A 23,936-nucleotide genomic window follows, 5' to 3' on the forward strand; every position below is an offset into this window, starting at 1 on the left:
AAATAAAAAAAATAAAAAAAAAAAAACCATTCAGTCGAATTGAGAACCTCCTCCTTTTTTGAAGTCGGTTAAAAAGTGAGAATTATACTCGTATATTCGATGGTATTCTCTACTCTGTCATTTAGATCTCATCTCAACAAGCAATCTGACAATCTGGTCAATGTATGTTTGGTAATTATGATAGCTCCAACCTGTAAGTACTTCGTGTTTGTCTGGGAAGCTTCAGTTGTAATTGGTAGGGCAGTGTCGCAAGCCCCAAGTCCGAATCTGGACCGCGAAGGTTATTTCCCTTTATTTCAAAACTTAATTTTTTTAAGAAAACTTTCAGTGTCAGCATTGACGTGATGAAAGGGAAAATATTGAGGTCATTGGTTTAGTATCAGGCATTATAAATGTTTCCCTTCAGATGATATAAACTACGGTATATTTATTTTTAAGTGAGTGGGATTATCGATTAGGTACAAGAAAAGAAATTAAGGTCAGTGTGGGGAAGACCGTAAATAAAATATATGTGACATGGTTGTGAAGAATGATAAGAGGTGAACAGAAGTAAGCCTACACTGCATTATTCATCATCATATTTAAGTTGGTAGAATTATCGTAAGCTCTAACCGTTTTTTATTATTTTTGTTTAAGTATATTTAGATTGTGCAACATGCGGTGACAAATATTTCAAAAGAGAGTAGGGTTTCAAGTTGGTTATTATTTTTATAATCAGCATTACCCAACAGGGACCGTATGGGTACCCTTTAAAACGGTTTTGACACTTTTGACCGACTATTTTACGGCTACCCGACCGTTAATTGACATTGCTGGCTGTCACTTTGAAAAGTCGTCATGGGTGTCGTCAATAGGTTTTCGGGGGTGGTAGCTCAGGTAGGTGGTAACTCTGGTAGTAACTATAGAAAAACCAAGCATTGCTAAGAAATGTTACCAAACCAATTCACGACATCTTAATATCCTATTACCTTTTCTTAATAAAAAAGTTTCAAAAACAGATAAGTAGTTGGATTTATATGAGTCTGTAATATCGTGACTAAATTGTATCGCAGGTGTTCGTTGTAAAAACAGTATTATGCAATATCTGGACCTGTAAGGAAAAGGTTATGAACCCCATCTACGGGACTTATGCCGGTCTTGCCTTATAAATAGAAAAATGCTTATATGTTCAAATTTTTTACATTATTTTATTAATTATCTAGCACATTCTGCCCTGTTATTACGTAAAATAACAATGATCATGATTTTGGAACCTAGTCTCATATGAAATTACGCGACAACAAGCACTAGACGGTCTTTCTGTACTCATCGCGGGAGGACGGTCAACCCGCCGAGCCTTATAAAATGTGATTTTTATGACTTAAAAGTACCTTATTTCACCAAAATATTATAAAAGCTTTGTAAAATATAATATTTGCTATCTCAGAGGACCATGCGCATTACGCCAGACTACATTAATTATAGAGTTTTATCCACTCAAACTTTATTTCAAATAAACTATGCCGGTCTTGCCCGCACTGACCTTATGTTACAATTGTTTAAAGAAATAAGTTTATCAATAATAGTATTTTTCAGTACAGATGGTGTTTTTTTGTGCGAGAAGTGGTTCATTATTTGTCAGGTCGAAACTTCGGATGGCCATCTGTACTGAAAAACGCCGTACGTACATGCGAAAAGGAAATTCGTAACTCGTGTCAATTTAAAACACTCCCTTCGGTCGTGTTTTAATTTATCGCCACTCGTTTCGAACTTCCTTTTTTACGCACTTGTATCGTAATGTACTATTATACAATTGTGATATAATACAAAGGTTTTCAGTCGAGTACCATGTTTAGGCCACGAAGCTTGCTGAGTGGCCTAATAGTAAGGTACGAGAGTAAAAAGCTTAATTATATCACTATTGTATACAATACTTTTTCTATGAGTCATCATCTTCATCATCAATGGACGAAAAATATCATCATTCAAGTTAAAATGAATGTTAATGGCGTCGTTCACCGTTGTATCAACATCGAATTACTTGGCAACCCGTTGTTCGTAATAACCGTCTGTGTGTTTCAGATGCAAAACAATTTGCCAGATATCGCAAATTAGTAAAGAACTTGTATGAAGTTCTATTTTTGAAATTATTACAGTTAACTAAAAGTGAACTGTAATGAAATATTATAGTTGACTTAGTGTCAAAGACTGTCTAACACTGAAAAGACAGCACTTATAGTTTAGTCTGTGGTGTCCTAATTGACAGATTAAAGTCGACGAGTAGAAAAATAAATAATACACCCATACTGCCGCCTGTCAATGTTAAAACAATTTAATTATTTGGATATCATAAAATCAACAGGCGCGGAATGTACGAATAAAATTGTAGAAAGTGTTTTTTAAACCCCGACGCAAAAACGACGGGGTGTTATAAGTTTGACGTATCTGTCTGTCTGTTTGTCTGTCTGTCTGTCTGTTTGTCTGTCTGTGTGTGTGTCTGTCTGTGGCATCGTAGCTCCCGAACGGATGAACCGATTTCGATTTAGTTATTTTTGTTTGAAAGCTCAGTTAGTCGGAAGTGTTCTTAGTCGGGGGTTTTTTCAAATTAAAATTCTGAAAATGCCCATCACCTGTATAAAACATTTTGTTTAGATCAATCTTAGACAGATCGTGTGAAAACTTATTTTTCATCTAGTTTACCTACAACATAAAAACAAATTTAAGTAATTTTACTTTAAGTTAGTCCCCTGAGTTGCGACACTTACACGTGTATGCTCTTATTTAACTTTTAAAACTGAAATCTATCCCCAACTCATTACGGTTCATTTTCTATTTCCATTGTCAGGTTATTTTGTTTTCGACCAGTCATTAACAGGTACAATAAGGCTCTATTCACTTCGTAGCGTTTGTCTTTTGTTCGGGCTCTCAATAGATTTTCGCCGCCTTTCATTCGGACTTTCCTAATATATCTGAGACGAAAAAGTGACAGAGAGAGTAAAAAAGACGGACAAAACCAATATAATTATGTCGGTAAAGTTTAAAAAGAACAAGTATTTTTATCAAAACCAATTCACGACGCTGTTTAATTTATAAGCAGTTTGTAAATCACAGTTTTTATGTTCATTTTGGCACTAAATCATTGTATAAATGGATTAGTCAAGATTGTCAAGACCGAAACTGACTGGAGCGTATCGAAATGCGTAGCGCGCTCGTCATATTTATTAAATCGTAACTTTATTTACAAAATTAATACAATATATAAATAATATATGTATTAATATTATAAACGCCACTCGATGTTTCTGTAATTCCACAAGAATGTCCCGAACAAACTCATAGTTTTCTGTTTGCCAAATTTTATTCTGCCTATGAATCGAGGCATTTATTTATAAGAAGTTTCGAGTCTATTGTCACAATTGGAATTTCTTCCCACGAACGCTTTGACTGTGGAATGAGCTCTCAGCTTTTTCCCGAAGGTCTACACTGTCTGCAGTACTACAGTATCTATAAGATGATTCAAACACGGAGTGCACAGGTTTCTAAGCGGCAACCCACACTCAGGCGACGCATGTCTTAAGACGCGGAACGGACGTCAGCGCCACGCCGCCCGAGTGTAATTTTAATAAAAACGCCTCCTCAGTACATTTTGTATAAAATCGCCGTCAATATAAATTGTCAACAATGTAAACAAATCATTCTGTAAAATATCAATATTCTAGCACAATTTTATTATTTTAAAGGTTGAGAATCATAATATGATATGAATTGATTAAATAAACACATGGATTTAGCCAGTATCTGATGAGTTGGAATGGAAATTAAAGACATTTTGACTACAGGGTTTGTTAGACTTATATTGACCGGGATATAGACCGTGATTACCTTTTTGATTTTTGTCGAAAATAACCGTGAATCATTCAAAACTCTTACAGGGTTTGTTTACATTGTTCACAAATTCTATTGACGGCGACTTTAGGAAGGACGCGCAAGGGACGTCGCTTGGGGCGCGTCGCTTGAGGCGCGCGCCGCGTTGACTGGGGGCGCGTCTTACGTCCTTTCCTATACAAAATGTACTGAGGAGACGTTTTGTAAATTACATTCGGGTGGCGCGGCGCTGACGTCCGTTCCGCTTCTCAGGACATGCGTAGCCAGTGTGTGGATGGTCCCTAAAGGGTTGGTACTCACACCTCAGCAGGCACAAGCGGACCACATACTTGTTTGCTACAGTGTGGTATAAAACAAAAGAAAATATAAAATCTGAACTTGCCCGTATATTCTTCGGTGTTGAAAGTAAACATTGTTATTGTGGATGTAGTTTTATTTTTATAAACACAAGTTGGGTAAAACATATGCTATTGACCTGCATACATTAACTAAACAATTGGTAAACAATAAGATTTTCCGTAGTTGTTTGTTGTTATTTTCCAATAGGTATCACTTTATAGCGACCTTTTTAACCTTGTAAAAACCTGTGTGCGTAGCCGAATGCACAAGCGCTCACGATATATCTCTTTCGTAGCTATCTATTTCTATCGCTCTTGCGTAATGGCGCGACAGAGCCAGACTACCTTTCTGCGGCGTTTCGTTGGCGTTTCGCGTTGCAGAAATGCCATTCGGCTACGGGGCCTGAGGTCGTGAACTTACGTATACAGTCTGTGCGGAAAGACAAGTCACAGGATGTACGAGTATAGGGTCCCATACATTAGACGACTCTTTCCGAACAGACTAAAGCAAGTATTGCGCGTTAATAAATAAAATAAAGCCTTTTGTTTCCTACAAACAATTCATTTTATCAATTTCTAGTAATTAAATGAATCTTATACAATCTACATTTCCTTTGTTTTTAGTCTACAGGGTTCCGCAGGTGAAGGTCTCCTCCCGCCTAAATTTGTAGGGGTTTTAAAAAAATCCCGAATATCGAATTTCACCAGATCTGAACGTGTTTGGGCTCATTCTTCTCAGAATCACGAGCTGATTCGATCCTGACGATAAAAAAATGTGTCCCAAATTTTCCATACAAAAGTAGAGTTTCCAATACGTCACGCTCGTAGTAAGTTCATACTCAAATCGTGACGTAAAGGAAAAAAAATGAGAACACATTTTTTTTACCGTCGGGAATAGTCTGGATCGAATCAGCTCGTGATTCTGAGAAGAGTGAGTCCAAACACGTCCAGATCTGGTGAACTTCGATATTCAGGATATTTTTTTGGAAAACACCCATTTACCTTTTTGCCTTGGCTGGCCGTTCAGAGATTTCAGAGTGGAGTCGTTAGGTCTATGTGCTCCAAGGGTGGAAACAAAATTACGCAAGTTGGTACAGTGGCTTAGCAATAACTGGTTAGAAAGCAATGCAGCCATGTCTCTCGGCACCCGTGAGTTCTCACACCGGTGCACGGTGTTGCCATTGAGCATTCTTAGGTACAGGTCGCTTTTAATGGGACCCATCTTGTGGGAACGAGTCACCGTCTTCCAGAAATAAATGTGGATACAGATTAGGGATGTTACGAATATTTGCATTCGCATTCGCATTCTTTTAAACATTTGCATTGACATTCGCATTCGCTTCAAACGATGCGAATGTTTTGCGAATGCGAATGTGTGCAAGTCGCAGCTTGTTCCTCGCCCGCGCCGGCCGCTCCAATTGCTACTTGTCGACTGTCGACTCGCGCATGCGCAGATAGGTCAAATTCGTACGGCGTGAAGTTCGTACTCTGCATTTGGACCAATAGTAAGCATTTTAAATTTTTTACCTAGCGGGTTGTTGGTGATTGCTTGGTTTTTATTTTGGTTTTTTATGAAATTCAGCGATATTCGCATTCGCATTCGCACATTCGCATTCTGAATATTCGCATTCGCATTCGCGAATGTGACACATGCGACATTCGTGACATCCCTAATACAGATGTACGTTATTAACGTTCGTATTTGTCATGCTAGTTCAGTCAATGTCAGTACATCTTGTACTGACACTGAATGAAATAGCATGACACGTTCGTACGTTTCCGTAACAATACGAAGGCAAATCTTTTCGCACTACATCTGTACCATTTTACTACCTATTCAGGCGTCCGTTTTTTACTCCGTAGCCCAGTCTTTAGTCTGTCACTTTCATGCACAGCCCAGTTCATTTTAGATTCCATCAATCCTTACAGGCGTACACCCTGGGTGCTCACCACTGCGTGTGTCCTAAGGCACGGGCAAGGCTAGCATCTGCTCGGTATAGGTTAAAGCTAGGAACATACTACGCGGACGTCCGTCGTAAATCGACGACCGCGACCGATCAGTGTGCACGGTCACCAAAACATCCAGCGAGCCAGATTTCGATCGGACGTCCATGCGCTTAAGGCCACGTCCACGTCCGTCGACCGATAGTTTGCACGGTTAAGTGTATATTCATTGTCCAGATCCCCGTCCGCGGTCGATTTATGACGGACGTCCGCGTAGTATGTTCCTAGCTTTACGAGTTGGCTTCGGCTCACAAAGTTCGGAACACCAGTTTTCCGTGATAAAAAGTTGTACTGCTAAGCATGTTCTGCGATATCTTATGACTTATGAGTGTTATGCAGTCTTTGATATTTAAGAAGGCAAAACGTTACAGAATGTTTTACTTGTTTTAGGTCCCCCTTTGCAGGGGTATTCTGACGCAGATTGGTAGGCAGATCCTGCTTGAAACACTTCACGGGGTACCTGTGTGTTTAAATACGGTGGTATTTCCATATGTTGGGGTAGCTACAAACAATTGTGCATATCGCTTTCGTCCATCGAGGCGGAATATTGCGGCTTGAGTGAAGCGAGATGGGAAGCGGTGATCCTACAAGCTTTCGTCAGGGAGTACAACTTACAAATAAAAACACTTTGAACTTTGTAAAATAGTAATTTATGGTGACAATTTGTTATCAATGTATACTAAGCTTGCTACCAATCATACTCATCACAAACGGAGCAAGCATATAGAAATAAGATTTCATTACGTTAGGGATATGATAGATTTAACATAGAAATTGTTTACATCCCTATGGATGAAATGTTAACAGATGTGTTCACTAAGGCCCTGGGTTTTGTCAAGCACGGGATGCTCAGTCATCGGCATAGTATGGCTTGAAGCAATGATGAATGATGATGTATACTAATTTAAATAACATCTAAATGTAAACTATCTTCCGACAAAGTATCAACCGGGAGGCGATAATTGACGAAACTTACGCCTGGCCTGCAGTCTGTTCCAATAGTTCATTAAACATTATGGATAGCAGATGGTTGCCACGAGAGTATGTCGCCGCGAGATAGATCACACGTCTTCTAATTGTATTAATGATTTGACATAAGGACGGGTAGTCTATCTCGCGGGAATCATGTGCTAACCCTACTGGTATACTGGACTACTCTTCCAACCTTTTAACGATCCGATTCTAGTTGCCTTTGCTCGTCTGAGTGTATCTTTTATCAAGAAACTGCAGGATTCATTCCGCTTTCGCCAATAAAGGGTTCTGTCTGGGTTTTAAGCCAGGTCTAAACGGGTGTAAGTGTATAGAGGAATTCTGCATGTGGACGCTCGTGTCGGTTCCACCGCTCTTTGGTTCTTACGGGTCCACAATGTCTACATGGTGATGGCCAACTTATTGTCCGGTACCTTACAGTCTGGTCACGATATTGGTCTAACGTACCTATCAGTGGCGTGAAACGGTCAAAGGTTGGAACGAGATTCTGCGATTTCTTTCATTCGCACCTATGGCCACCACTCGCCATTCGCCCTAGACCAGTGTCGTGACCAGACCATTGTAAATGAAGTTCCCAGACTTCCCAGAGTTCTACAGGGAACGCAAAGCGCAGCCTCGTGTGACAGTTATAGGAATTTTGGTACCTTAGCTGGATGAGGTCGCCGAGCTCCGCGGGCAACGACCTCAGCTTGTTGTTGGACACGTCCAGGGTGTGAAGGTTGGCTAGCATGTTGATGTCGGGCGGGATCCGCTGCAGCGAGTTGTCGTTCAGGTACAGCGCAGTCAGGTGCGACAGTTGGAACAGCTGGGGCGCCAGGGCGCGGACACCTCCTGTTACCTGAAATTGGTAATTGATATTATTTTACCTGATAATAAACGATTGATTTCGAAATTAATTAATTAAGTTTGATTATCATTTCGACACGGAATCAAAGAAAGTATTGAATCTGCTCGTTAATAACTAAAGAGTGACCTGATTTACATGAACGCTTAGAAAAACCCCCTTAGAACGGGACATAGTGGATTTTGCAGTAGATATATTGCGAGACAACTAACGGAGGCCCTCTCGCCACTGTCGCCTAAGCCCGATGTTGTGGCCGGACCGTAAGGCTAACTAGGCCTAATAGCCTATAGTATATTAAGCTAATATGATAAATTTAGCTTATTCCTTTTCTTTTACTTAAGTTATTCTTTCAAAATATTACTAATTTATTGTGAGTTAAAAGGAAAATTCGTCTCTGAAGAAACTTGGTGAATCAATCAATTGATTAAGTCACTGTTATTGACATAATAAAGGTATGAGGAAGAGGAGGCTCTAGATCACGGCGGAATCTGCCAGTATAATAATCGCAATATGTGGGAGGCCTTTGACCTTAATGTCGTGCCGATATAGGTACATAGCGTATGTACCGTATCATGAAGTAAGATCTAACGGTACCTACTTTACAAAACCGAGCCTAAATGTTATGTGTGTAGGTATTTTCACGCGATCAATGCTGCGTGGGCATTATTTAGTTATAGTAAACCCGCGTTTCATATGTATTTTACCATATTGTAATTTGACATTAATTGTATACTGATGCAAAAATCGAGCCGTGAATACAATAAAACTATTGCGTTTTTTTCTTGAATATTTTATCATTATAATTAAAAATTCACAGAATATTTATATTTGCTAATTTGTAGATACTTTGCAACCTTCTAGAGCTAGTACCTAGACAAGGATCTACAGCATTACTTAATCTACGACACGCAATGCCTGTTTACGTGGCCCGCCAGACCATCATTGGTATAGAATATTTATATAACTTGCTGTTCCATCTTTTAGCAATTCTACTATACTGGTGCTCCTATCAGGCTTAAAGGGAAAACCGTCATACACCCCTCGTCCAAAAAAATAGTATTACTGTCTTCTGAAGTAAGTACCAGAGCTTGACCCAATGCCCAAAAGGTGGCACTGGCGCCCTTTTGTAGCATTACATTTATTGACAATGACCTAGCATTGAAAGTGGCATCTTCTGAAACTGGCAACTATAAACTGTCGAGCATTGGTACTTTTACTTTAAGGCTGGTTTTAGTATCACGCGGACCGACCGCACGGAGCGATCTGCACCAGACTAATATGTAATACTTTAAAGGTATTTGCCCACTTGACCATACCATACCATGACCGTGCTAGGAGCGTATCCGTCAAAAAAATATTCTTTGTATGAAAATGTATGAGACCTTGCCCACTACGTTCCGTCACCGACCGTGCCCGTCGCGTGCCATGCACGGCCCGGCAACTATTATCGGCGAGAATATTTTTGACGGTGCGGACACGCGGCGTGCATGGCACGCGACGAGCACGGTCGGTGACGGAACGGGCTAGTGGGCAAGGTCTCCTACGTTTTCATACAAAGAATATGTGTTTGTCTGATACGCTCCTAGCATGGTCATGGTATGGTATGGTCAAGTAGGCAAATACCTTTAGAGTTAGAGTAAAGCAGAAAGGCCCACGCGGACGACAACATCAACTTCACACCTATTGGTCGTGAGAATCGCTCCGCGCGGTTAGTTCGCGTGACACTAAAACCAGCCTAAATACCCAAAGGTTAACATGCTCCTTTAAGAAAGTAAAAATATTAAAATTTACCTCAAGCGAGGTCCAACCGCCGCGCCGGCCTGACGCACGTTCCGCCTCCGACATGATATGATAAGTGCGCCCGCTTGCGCCCTCATGCTTGTCTTTGTTGCGAGACATACCGTCACCTGGAAGCAATGTCCAATCATATAAATAAATATAAATATTGGGGACACCTTACACAGATCAACTTAGCCCCAAACTAAGCAAATCTAAGTGACGATATACATACTTAAATAGATAAATACATACTTATATACATAGAAAACATCCATGACTCAGGAACAAATATCTGTGCTCATCACACAAACAAATGTCCTTACCGGATTTCGAAGCCAGGGCCGCGGCTTAGCAGGCAGGGTCATTACCGACTTAGCCAGATAGATTGGTTGTCATAAGTTCAGGATTTATATAAACTTATAGTAAAATCTGTTTAAGAAGATTCTAAAGAGATCATGCTGAGAACACATTTTAATTAATTATTTAATAAGCAGGCAGGTGATATTGCCTGTCATGTATCCTGTAACAATTGTCAAGTAGATGTATGTAAAGAGGTGCTGAATTGCTGACATAGTTAGTTTTAAATATGGTAATTCTAAAGCACATCTTTGGGGAGTTATAACCAGAACCAAGAGGTTCTTAAACAAGAGTGTTTACTAACAGGATGTACCCAATACAAATAGAATCAGCCTTTTACCCTCTACAGACAGTTATCTTATACTTTTAAACGAGCAATTCTTGTATATTTATTTATTTATATATATATTTATTTACACTGACGATCTCGGAAACCGCTCTAACGATTTCGCAGAAATTTGTTATGTGGGGGTTTTTGGGGGTGAAAAATCGGTCTAACTTATCCTTAGGTCCCGGAAAACGCGAATTTTCGAGTTTTCATGCGTTTTTCTTCGCGCGCCATCTCGTGTGCAGTAGTTGTACTGTTAAGACAGAATTCTTTCGGTCGATGTAAGTACTATTTATTGCAAACACTAGATGGCGACACAGGTCAAGGCTAAAACGAATAGAAAATACACTATTTGAGTTTTTGTGGCGAAATGCGCGCCATCTCGTGTGGAGTAGTTGTGTTGTTAAGGCTGAGAATTCTTTCGCTCGATGTAGGTACTATTCATTTTTGAACTAGATGGCGACACATGTCAAGGATACAAAACAGAACCGAGCGAAGCTCGGTTGCCCAGATATTTGGATCTTATCCAGTATTTTAGTTTTCCACTTTTTCGATAATGATCTTAAAAACAAAGCTGTTTGTTTCTAGTGGTTCTACTAACTATTACAATTAAAAAACTGTAAAAAGGCAAAGAAATGGAAAAACTGTAAAAAAAAAATAAGAAGTAGCTGGTCAGGTACCAGTGTATTACAAGGGGTAATCAAGTAATCATATTAAATATGATTGTACTAAGAATATGTAGATTCTAATGTACTTTCAAAACTCAAAAGTGAGAAATGAACTTTATCTATGCTACATAATTAAAAGTAAATCATAGTGTAGCTGCCATGTCCAACTATCTAGCTTCTAAAACTAGTAACAATAAGAATTCAACAATATTCCAAAGCAAAATAATTTATAAGAGTGATTATTTATTATTTTATAGCATCTGTCATCACAAATGCATAAAATTTGTTTATGAGGTTTATTTGGCAATGTATAATTGTCGTTTTGGCATGGCCCCCAGTGATAATCAGCTAAGTGAAATTAATTTGTAAATTATACATCAAATAATAACTAGGCCCCAACCATTTTGTGCTACAATAATTTTCGAAATTCTAAATATTTTTTTATACATAGTTACCATAACATAAAATGGTCACTTTATATTGGCTCTCTAATAAGGCTAAGGGCCGGTTGCACCAGCACACTTTGACGCCCCCTTCATCGTTAAAGATGGCTCCGACGAACGTTAAGTGCATATTTGCGTTGCACCATGCCATCCGTCAGTAAAAGGGTTACGATTCATTTAACCGGTGCCAGAGCACCGGTTAACGGCTCGTATTAGGTAAATCTAGGAACCAAAATGGCGGCCAATGTTTTGAATTTGTCCCGTATTTCACGAGTTTATGCTTATTTTAAAATAACTTGAGCTATTAGCAATGTAAAATACTTATAAAACGTTTAAAACAGTAAAAATGTGGAAGTAACTAAACATAAAAAAGTGACAGTGACACACCAGAGTGGTTTTTAAGGTTATTTTAATTGCGCGACGATTTGTGTTTGTAAACACCTTTAATTTAATTTATTTTGTTAATAAATGTGTGTGTTTATATTTAGATCGAGTGCAGAATGAGCTTCAGTTGAATATACAATCAGATCGATGCTGTAAGAAATTCACAAGTGCGTCCTATGAGATCAAAACTCGACAGCAAATAATGAAAACTATTTGTCGACAATACAGTCTTTAAAAGGGTCTTGGTATATTTGGAATCACGAATAAAATGATAAATATCCTGGAAAAAGTTGTGGATCCACTATGACATCCGAAATCAGGGCGAGAATAACGACAAACATTGTATAAAATCCGACCTTCAAAATCGTATCTCGCGACAGGAATCAACTTTCGTTTTAAACTATACACGTCCATGAGACATACGAAATGAAGTATTTTAGTGTGAAGCAAATGTGTTGGGACAATCTACACAACTTTTAGGCAACAGCATAATAAGATATCAGTGAAAAAATGTAAAGAAAATGTTATTATAATACTTCTGTTCATATCTACTTACCTGTGTTTTATTTCTCCTTTTATAACTTTTTCATAAACCTATAATGCAAAAACTTTGCAGTAGTCAACTTAAATTATTTACATTTAACATGTTCAGTGCTGGCGTCACAAAGTTTGAGACCAAAATAATCCTCCTCCTATGTCGGTGACACAGCGAAGTTGACTTATGCCAGTGGCATAGGAATGAGAATTTATTTGTTTCTACCAGCATAGTGTAGGCTTTTAGTAAAACAGTGGGATGAACGTGAATTCATATTATTCATAAACACTCCGGGCAGACAGATGCGATCTTGAGTTTGACTAGTGCAAAGGCAAAGTTGACAATCAAGCATGTATTTCAGCTAATTAAATACATAAAGCTAACCTGTTGGTGAAAGCAATAAAGATTTTATCCTTAATAGTAACTATCTGCTTGAAATTCACTTTACTTGAACCTAAATTTTTCATGTCGGTCAGGGATAAATTCTTGACACCAAAATGTTCTAACAATTTTTTATTACCTACTACTAAAAGTCCTCAAATTGTATTTCATAATTTGTGTTGCTTTGATATAAATGATGCAGCTGAACATTTCTAAAATAAACCAGTCTAAGATTTCATAAGTAGGCACATATTATAGTTCTGTACTTATTTTTCAGCATAGTGTTGAGGGTGGGCTTGTGAATTTTGTGGCATGTCAGAGCGTTATCAGACTTTTCAGTAGCAGTATATATAGGCAAAATAATATTTTCTAGTTGTGTCATGCTAATTTGGAAACTTTACTTACTATTCTGGAAAGAAGAATTGTGTGTGAATCTATGTGAAATTAAAACAGTAATTTCATGGGTAATTTATCTACACCTCAAAAAAAGGAAATTATAACTTGAATAAGCAGATAGTTATAATAAGAGTATAGTGGGAAACAATGACTATACAGGAAGGTAGATAAAATCCTGTATTGTTCATGAATAAAGTACTAATTATCATAAACTGTGACACTAGATAAGTCAAAAAGAAAGAAATATTATAGGTAGGACTTTATTTTTACACAGATTGACTGAGTTCCATGATAGCTTAATAATGCTTGTGTTGTGGGTTACTCAGACAATAATATAATTATGTAAACACTTGATAACATAGAAAACTTACATACTTACTCTGGAAAAAATGTGTCTGCCGGCCACATTTAAACTATCAGTGCTGTTCTCTAACATGTGAATAAATAGATTGATCCCAATAGATGCCAGCCTCAAACATATTGCAGTGAAAATGTGGTCTTTAGAATAAGCATTCAATTTCCAACTTTACAACCACAATTTTCAATGGGTTGGGGTCTATTAGTGTGAGACTGTATAGTTATTTGGCCTTTGCTCTCCCTACCTAAACAGGATATTAGTGTGAAATGGCACATAAAGTAACAAAAATAATATATTTTATTAACAAAATTGAAATTCAGATGATAATAATTTGTAAAACTTTATTTTCTACAAGTTTCTTCCAAACTTCCAGTTAATTTCATAGTATAATTTGTTGATTTCTAGAACAGATTCACTTTTAGAACTTTCATCTTGTAGTCCATATCAAATGGTGTAAATCAACTCTGAAAAGAAAGCAACATGTAACTTATTATTATATTTAGTACTTAATAAATCCTTTTCAAACACAACAAAATTTAAGTAAAAGTACATAAATAAACTTAAATGTCTGCTACTACAAACAGTTTTGTCATTAATCTTATTGGAAATTTTGCCATAGGCTGTGTGCTGTGTATGACATTGAACTTACCTAGTACTGCACCAAAAGTATGCTAACTTGTTTCATAGCCAGTTCACGGAATAAAGGCTATGCATTTGGGTAAGAGGTCTGTAATAAGCTACCTATAATTACTTATTATAAAACTCATGAGAAAACTTGCCTGTTAATTGGTTCCTCCATTCCTTGTTACAAAGGCTTTTAGGTTGGAAATAGCCACTTGAAAGTCGTAGAGATGCGTCCTTTTCATGCGTCATGAATATACAAATAAGATAACCACGAACACAAGTGTACATAAGTGGTGTAAATTGTTAAATATTTCGATAATAGCTGCAAAGAAAGTTTAGTTTGCGCCTAAGTTTTTTTTTAAATAAAGATTTTGACATTTATATGATTGGGTTGCTATATGAAAAATCAATTCTACCATAAAAATGTTGGTAGGATTTCATTCACGACCTGGCATCACAGTTAGCGGTTACGTGCAGTAATTTTTGGGTTGGTGCAACGCAATTCATTAACAAATCGTTAAGTCCCCCACGTAATCGGTAAAATTTTACGAACAGAGCCTACATTTACAGGTGGTTTGGTGCAACTGGCCCTAAATCCAAAGTGCAGCTGCATAATGAACAATAGGCAAGTTCCCTTTACTTAAAATAAAAAAACTTTATGCAGTGCACAAAATAAAGCACCACACAATTAGAAGAAAAATATGGACAGTAGTTATGTTTAAACATAACTTCTATTTAATAAGTCAAAGAGAAAGATTTAATAAATGAATTGACCGTGACAACACTCCTCAGTATTTCATAGTAATTCCATATTGGCAAATCGTTTTGACAGTTCTTAAAAAGAAGCTGATTTGACTAGTAGGAAACTAGCCTATTTAGTAACAACTCTTGCACATATTGCAAAATATCTTGTTTATGTTACAAAACTGAATTTTAAAATTACTTGAGTAATATTCTTATTATCTGTACGGATTTGTTGAAAAATCACTGATGAAATTTCATGCATGACACATATTTACCATGGGTTTCGAAATTTGCATATAGTCAATTAGTCATATGTTAAAATGTGAAGTAAACAAGAAACAAATTTAACATCTGACAATTAAGTTATAGACATAAAAAGAAACTAATTTTATTAAGCCGATGCATCAGCGAGCTGTACCACAACGGAAGAATGGAAATTCCTCATTTCCAGTAAGAATTCTTGCAACATTTTAGAACCGGTAGTAGTGAATGAAGTTTGTTGTTTCAGGGTCATTCCAGCGAAACCGACACCACAGGCATAAAAATTAAATAACTTAATTTACATTTAAATCTACATCTAGAGAATAGAACATTATGCCTAATTTTATGAATCAATGAGTTTTTCCTTTTTATGACATTTTTTTGCATTTTATATGTGTCCAAACGTACCCCTAGCACCAGTTGTCTAAGGTGGCATATATATACCCTAAGTTGGCAGCGCTATTTCGCGCTTTTAATAAACATTATGGAGAAAGTGATATGTGTAAAAGAAAATATATTTAAAGCTGTTTAAACCAGTGGCAAGTAAATTTAAATTAAGTTTCATGGTTAGGATTTATTGGGCGTCTACACAATGCGTAACTCACGTCCCGCCCGTCACAATAAAACAAAGTTTTTTCTTGTTTACCCTAAAAGTATCTAAACTCTTGATGTCTTACTTTGTGAAAGTAACAATTAGGTTGAGGTTGGTTATTTTAGCTAAAAAACGCGTTGCTCTTGTGAATAAAAGTATACTTTTAACGCTTTTCAAAGTAGGTCCCACCCGTCACAGTGACGGGTGAGCAAAATGGGTTATCTGATAAAACTTGAGTTAATGAGTATAAAATCCTTCTTTTAAGTTTAGTTAAACCTAACTGGGTTATATTAAAGCAAATTATATGTCTAATATTGCTTAATTCGGTTGTGGTATTACTTTTTAGAACACAATGAATGCAATGAGGCCTATGAGTCAGGAAGAAGTCTTTTTCATTAAAACTGGTAAAATTTTTGGCATTATTTCTGACCCACTGATAAAAGTATGTGGTAATAGACTGTTTGACAAGGTTTGACAATTTTCTGAACCTTTAAAAATTCAAGTTGAAAAAATATTTTTTTTGGTTTAATGCTCTAAGAAAACTACTGAAATTATTACTTGTAACATTAAATAATTAATAAAAGAGCTGATTTAAAGTAAATACAAACGAACTGTCTTTATATTTTTCATATATTTGTATACTCAAATGTTACTCGTCCCACCCGTCACAAGCATTGAGAAGCAAAATTATTTTTGTTTTACGAGTTATTTGCGTAAATTATTCTAATACCTAATCTATATAATATCAGGAATTAAATAAAAAATGGTTGTTTAACAAAAGTTTCGTAGTTTCTTACCAATTGCGAATTGTGTAAGTCAAGTCGGAGAGGAGAGGCACTTTGAAGTCCCACCCGTCACACTTCTTATACCATCAATTTCTCATAATAATAATGACATTTTCATATTTTTTTTGATGGTACAGTACGCATTGATTATTCAAGTAATTGATAATGTCATATTTAATACGCTAATTGTTGCCGTTTGGCAGAAATAAAGCAAAATGTAGGCAAAAAAGAGTATAAATGTCCCACCCGTCACAATGGAATGACCCTCCAGTGTTCTGAAATTTTGTTCCATTATTTCTTTAACCCTTCATATGGCATTGATAGTGTCCAATTTGTAGGAATTTTAATATCAACAATAATATGAGATTTTATATTGAATTCCCAATGCGGGATAATAACATACAATTTTGTGGCTTAAAGATATATCTAATAAAAAATGTCATAAATGGTTTATGGCTTTTCCTTTTAGATTGAGCCAATATGGTGAAAAAGATACTCCAATAAGACAGTAGAGGATTGTGTCTGTCTAAAATGAATATCAATTTTATTTACAATAACTCACATCAGTTCTGTGATAGTGATCTCAGCATAAAGATGAGTTTCAACTGCTATAGTCATATTAATGAAAGTGTTATTACACAGTAGTTTTATGACTTTGTAGAGAGTTGATAATGTTAAAATTAGATATGTCACTATACTAGAAACCATAATACAACTAAACTCTATTATGCTATTTTATGAAAGACAGATAATTATAACCAATGGTGATAATTACAAAATAAGGTTTACTACATTAAACTACTTTAATATTATATCTGACTACTAAATTAACTGTACCAGTTAAGAAATACGTAAAATTAATCTGTATTCAACACTAATCTCCGTAAACATTGATAAGTTTGTTTGTACATATACATAATGATTTTAACAAGATAATACGCTTCAAATAGTAATGATAATAGTACCTTATTAGCACCGGTCATTAGGGGTGCTAAAAACACTTTGTTTGATAAACGATTGTCTTCATTTGCGAAATAAGGGCAATAGAACCGTTCCATAACCTCCGCCGTTGGGTAGGAAAGCCTAAAGAATAGTATAGTAATAAGCGTTATATTTAGCATCTGATTATAATACGATGTCTAGTTTAGATAAACAGTTATGATTTAATTCATTAATGTAAGTAAAACCGCGTAAATGCGTATCATCTTGGTACACAGCTGACATAAAGAGATGGGTCGACGCAGACGACGTCTAATCCAAGCGCCAATTTGCAACCGACTTTAATAGCTCGTTGACGGAACAATTTAGGTTTAATTGAATAAAAATTACCTTCATCTACTCCTTAATAGCTTTAACCTCAATTAGGATTATACTATTGTGGAATAAATCACTGTAAACACACTAAAGCACAATCTTGACAAACACCACATCAAACGTCCATTTACCGACTGCAGCGACACAGCCATGAAGCGGCGAATTCTAGAACCTCTTTCTGTGTTGTGGCGACCATAGACAAAGACTTTTACTAAAGGCCGCCACACACGTACGGATTTTTTCCGTACGGAATAACCTGTCGCGCGATAAATGATAAAACATCAGGCCGTTCCTATCGCACTATTTGTAAGTGCGATATTTTTATCATTTATCGCGTGATCATGCTTATACGTATGGAGATTAGAAGTATATCTAATTTCCATACTAAGGCCGCCAACAGACAGTCTTAAAATTAATAATCTGAAAAAAAAAGACTCGTACGCAATCTGACAGACCAATCTGAAAATTCATCTTCAATCTTAAAAAACAAGAATTTGTGTGGACAGTACCGAAATTGTATGGAACTCCATACAATTCCGCGACTGTCCACACATAGGCTTCCCACAGACAGTCTTAAAAATTCATAATCTTAAAAAAAACTTGTATGCAATCTGACAGTTCAAACTGACACTGACAAGACACTGACAGATCTGTCAGTGTCAATTTGCATACAATTTTTTTTTAAGATTATGAATTTTTAAGACTGTCTGTGGGAAGCCATATTCTTGTTTTTTAAGGCACGCCACATACATTCTGAAAAATTCATAATCATAAAAAAAGATTTGTATGCAACCTGTCAGTTCAAACTGACTAAGGCACGCCACAGACAGTCTTAAAAATTCATAATCTTAGTAAAGATTTGTATGCAAACTGACACTGACAGATCTGTCAGTGTCAGTTTGAACTGACAGGTTGCATACAAATCCAAATTCAGATTATGGATTTTTCAGACTGTCTGTTGCCGGCCATATCTGTCAGTTTGAATTGAACTGACAACTGTTTTTTAATATTATGAATTTTTCAGACTATCTGTGGCGTGCCTAAGTTTATGAATTTTCAGATTGGTCTGACAGATTGCATACAAGTCTTTTTTTTAAGATTATGTATTTTAAGATTGTCTGTTACCCTGGGCGCACACGGAGGCGACAGTTGCACGGCGACATTTTTTATCTCTGTCGTTACTACATGCGTCCAAGACAGAGACAAAAAATGTCGCCGTGCAACTGTCGCCTCCGTGTGCGCTCAGCCTTACCGGCCTAAGACCATAGCTGGGCATTAACTCGTTAATCCGTTAATCGTTAATTAACGAAGTTAACATTTCGGTTAACGGATTCACTTTTAAGTTAACTTTGAAAAATGTTAACGGATTCGTTAACTTCCGTTAAATTTCTTCGAGTCCGTTAATCGTTAATCCAGTTCCGCACGCGTCGAGTAAAACTTGCTCTGCCCGTTATTGTAAAAGCCCGGAGTACGGCGAAACCTAGGATTATCCCGTAAATTCACAGTCTACAGACCAATTGGTGCCTTTGGATCACTTGTTCGAGACCTGCTAAAGTTTATTAGTCCTACTGTATCCATCACTAATTGGGAAATAGAATGCAAATCATCAGGCATGACACACAAATCGCGCAACCGACGCATCAAGCCAAAGTTCGGCGGGCCGCGCTATCTACTAAGTTACCGTGGATCACAACTTCGATTAGAGGTCTCTCAATCCGAGGAACCATGACTGCGACCGCATGAATGACCCAATATCTACAGGTCACCAAAGTAAAACCTAGGATTTACCGAACCAACGTTGGTATAAGTCCAAAGAGGACAATATTTATTAACATTTCGCTTTTACCAATTGGCAGCTGGGATTTTTTTAGAGATTTTGGCGAACTTCGGACTTTTACGCAAATTTATACAAAATGGTTGATAATTGATGCAACTAGCTATAGTAAAATTATTTTTTTATCGGATTTATTTAGGATTAACGGATTATCGATTAACTTTAACTTGGTCCGTTAAATTTGTTGAAATGTATCGCTTTAACGATTAACGAAGTTAACTTTTATAGTAACGGATTAGCGATTATCGAAGTTAATTATTTGATTAACGGTGCCCAGCTTTGCCTAAGACTGTCTGTTGCCGGCCTAGACTGTTTGTTGCCGTTCCAATGGTTCCATACAATTTCGCGACCGTCCGACACACTTTTGTTTTTTAAGATTATGAATTTTCAGATAGATTATGAATTTTAAGACTGTGTGGCGTGCCTTATACGCCTGGGAACACTCGTTTATACATGACATGACAGAAACGTCTAAAAACCAGCTAAAAACGAATGTGAATGTCATAAAATAGTCAAAGAATAAACTATGGTATGGAGGAAATAGAATAAGTAAACATTAAACTCAGAAAACGGATAAAAAATCAACTAATTGTGAAGCTAGCGCAAAGAATAGTTATCGTCCATCTTCAAAACTTGAGCTTGACGAAAAAGGGATATGCTGATAATAGTGATAATACTCTTTGAAAGGGACTTAAATTTAAAACGTGGCAAGCTTAATATAATAACAAATCCGTGTAGTTTCGAACCCGTCGTAGTCGGTGTGGGTCCGAGTCAAAGTAGAATTCAAAATTTAGCTCGGTAACATAAACGTCATATACGTATGCCGTTTAGATTTGAGGAGCTCCTTCTATCCTCCTAAGGCCCAAGGTCCTTGCTATAGTAATAATTAAGTTGGTCATTCAGGCCCAGCTTCTTCAACGACTATATAGTCATAGCGTACCACGGTCCTACCAGTAGGACTTATTATAAAAGCCGACATTTTGATTTCAAATTTCGCGCCAATCTAAACTGACGTATCCGATTTTCTAGAGGGGTGTTTAAGGTTGAATGTGAACACACTCATAAGCTTGAAAAATAAAAACAAAGTGTCAAACTGACAAGTTACAGACGGCGACATGGGTATTCCGTGAAGGAGAGGTTAGTAAATCCAATTTTATTCATGTAATTTTGAGTACTTTCTTACTAATTTGTAAATAATCTTCTTTTTTATTAGTTATTTTACGAAGTTAAGTAATAATTTCATTGATTTTGCTTATATTTTACGAAATACGGGATGAAAAATATTAAGTCCTATGAGTAGTACCTCGGTTTTATACAACTACATAATTTAATAATAATGTTTGTGGTGGTTGCAAAAACTGACACATATTGCTTTTATTGTTGTAGGATTAAATGACAAAGAAACATAATTCGCTCTTAGGGAATCAGAAATAGAAACTGAAGATGAAAAAACAGACTTTTGCCACATAAAACTCATAGAAACAAATTTTGTTCAAACCAGATCCCGGTATGCTTCCTCTAGTTCCTATGTCGATATTTCTCTGTCAGAACTAATTCCAAAGACAACAAAGTAATAACATACTTAAATGCACTGTCTCAGGGCGCATCTATAACCGAAGTACTTAGCAACCGATAACGGCCGCCTTAGCTCTCCGTATATGGTAATAACTCAGTTAACCGCTTATGATTGGTGGTTAACCCGTTGAACCGCTATTCCCCCGACGACCTACGCCCGCGTTTGGCCGTCATTCTGCAAGATGTCACACAGACCTCTGGCCGCGTCGCTTTTTCGCGGTGTCTGTGCTTTTTGCTTTTGAGTTCCGGGCCTTGTTATAGTCTTTATTATATATCGCACTTGTCCGATATTGTGAAAGAACAGTTACGGTGAAAGTAAACCTTGTGTTGATTGTTATTTCCCCACTTTTGGGAACACAGTTCCGGCTGTTGACGACTGAGAGCAGCGGATCCGGAATCTGGACATTTGCGAAAACACCGATTGGGTGAACTGCCTACAACATCACGGCGCTTATCAACGCTCCGGTTCGAGCCGCAGTTGCTACCTGCGAGTGCCGAGTCCACATCTGGCCGCGCGCATCTACCTACATACCTACAAGGGAAGTGTCGTTGTTGCGGAATTCCAAGTGCTTTGTACCAAACATAGATTAAGTTATAGACTGTTCAACGTAGGTATATTATTATTTAGATTCTGCGACCTGTTATTCCAATTTTCTTAGTAATTAAATTAGTTAAGTAGTAGATCGTGTATTATTTTACCCTAGCTAAAATAATAACGCGACAGTTCCACCGCTAATTCCTTTAATTCGACCACAGATAGCTGGTACAAAAATAAATATAACACTTGTCTTACTAATCCCAGCTGCTTATCTAATTTCAAAGTTATTAACCATACCTTGTTTCGGTTATCAAAGAATCGATTTCCCTTAACATCCGAGTTTGCCTGGAAAGAAGTAGTACCAAAAGAACTACGTGAAGAAGCCATCCATGACTATCACTGTGAACCTACAGGCGGTCACTTAGGCATACACAAAACGTACTTACGACTGGCTCTAAACTACTTCTGGCCCAATATGCACGCGGATGTTGTTTCTTTTATTTCCAAGTGCTCAACTTGCCTCGCTATAAAATCTCCTAATCATACCACTCTAGGTGAAATGGGGCGACCTAAACAATGTTCAAGGCCGATGCAGATGATCTCTATTGATTTTATCGGACCTCTGCCAAAAAGCCGGAAACAAAATACGTTTCTTTTTGTAATTGTTTGTTGTTTTTCCAAGTACTGTATGATGTTTCCACTTCGTAAAGCGACAGCCGCTTCCGTTATAAAGATCCTTGAGGATGAATGGTTCCTAGTACACGGTATTCCACAAACTATCATTTTAGACAATGGTAGCCAGTTCATTTCTAAAAGTCTTAATAAACTATTCGAACATTATAAAATTCCAAATATATTTTTCACGCCTAAATACTGTCCACAAGTTAACACCGTAGAAAGGTATAATAAAACGATCGTTACTTGCATATCATCTTTTATTGATAACGATCATAGAACATGGGATACCAATTTAAGAAAAATACAGTTCGCTATGAACAACTCCACAAACGAAACAACTCGCTATACACCCTCCTTCATTGTTCACGGAAGAGAATTAGTTACGTGCGGTTCTCATTATGTCAATCCTAACCTTGACGATGAAATAATATTTCTGCCTAGGGACATATATTGCGATAATGTAGGTTATCTTGCGAATGTTTTCGAGGAAGTACAAACATCCCTTTATGACGCTTTCGCTAAAAACACAACAAGATACAATTTACGGCGAAAACGAGCTGAATTTGATGTTAACGATACGGTCTGGAAGCGGACCTTTTACCAAAGCGATAAGGATGGTTTTTTCTGTAAAAAGTTATTTTTTCTTTTTTTCTGTATTTCCACTGTCGCGTTATTATTTTAGCTAGGGTAAAATAATACACGATCTACTACTTAACTAATTTAATTACTAAGAAAATTGGAATAACAGGTCGCAGAATCTAAATAATAATATACCTACGTTGAACAGTCTATAACTTAATCTATGTTTGGTACAAAGCACTTGGAATTCCGCAACAACGACACTTCCCTTGTAGGTATGTAGGTAGATGCGCGCGGCCAGATGTGGACTCGGCACTCGCAGGTAGCAACTGCGGCTCGAACCGGAGCGTTGATAAGCGCCGTGATGTTGTAGGCAGTTCACCCAATCGGTGTTTTCGCAAATGTCCAGATTCCGGATCCGCTGCTCTCAGTCGTCAACAGCCGGAACTGTGTTCCTGTAACGTACCGGTGCTACGGGTTAGTATGCGTTCTGCTGATTGTTGATGCCATTGTTCAGTGCCACGAGCAAGTAAGAAAGAGAAGTGCCAAAGCCTAATGAATAATGAAGGTTGAGTGTGGCGGAGAACAGAAGCAGAACGGAGTTTACAAGCAATTGAGTAAATTGAATAGCGCCACGTACACATGTACGTGGCGTATGTACATACATACGTGACCGCCCGTCAATTGTTGAAATGGCCAATACTTTAAACTACGGGTATTAACCGCAACATAACTTATAAGTA

General features: G+C 37.2%; 1 protein-coding gene and 1 long non-coding RNA gene across 5 annotated transcripts in view; one reads left to right on the forward strand and one right to left on the reverse strand.

Annotated features, from left to right (window-relative positions):
* The window catches only part of LOC125240432 (CCR4-NOT transcription complex subunit 6), a 192,018-nt gene extending 173,878 nt beyond the window's left edge, over window positions 1–18,140 (reverse strand). The window contains exons 1-3 of one of the 4 annotated variants that reach the window (XM_048148326.1): window positions 18,005–18,140; window positions 9,832–9,947; window positions 7,841–8,034 (exon numbers count right to left, since the gene is read on the reverse strand). In XM_048148326.1, the coding sequence (XP_048004283.1) occupies window positions 7,841–8,034; window positions 9,832–9,939 (302 nt within the window). In that variant the 5' untranslated portion in view covers window positions 9,940–9,947; window positions 18,005–18,140. The other 3 variants (XM_048148331.1, XM_048148341.1, XM_048148336.1) reach the window with 3 other exon arrangements.
* On the forward strand, window positions 11,682–12,550 carry LOC125240454. The gene is made up of 2 exons (XR_007178631.1): window positions 11,682–12,018; window positions 12,104–12,550. It is a non-coding gene; the product is annotated as an uncharacterized LOC125240454 (long non-coding RNA).
* Window positions 18,141–23,936: the final 5,796 nt, after the last annotated feature.

Source organism: Leguminivora glycinivorella, chromosome 2 (genome assembly GCF_023078275.1).
Source record: "Leguminivora glycinivorella isolate SPB_JAAS2020 chromosome 2, LegGlyc_1.1, whole genome shotgun sequence".
Lineage (NCBI taxonomy): Eukaryota > Metazoa > Arthropoda > Insecta > Lepidoptera > Tortricidae > Leguminivora > Leguminivora glycinivorella.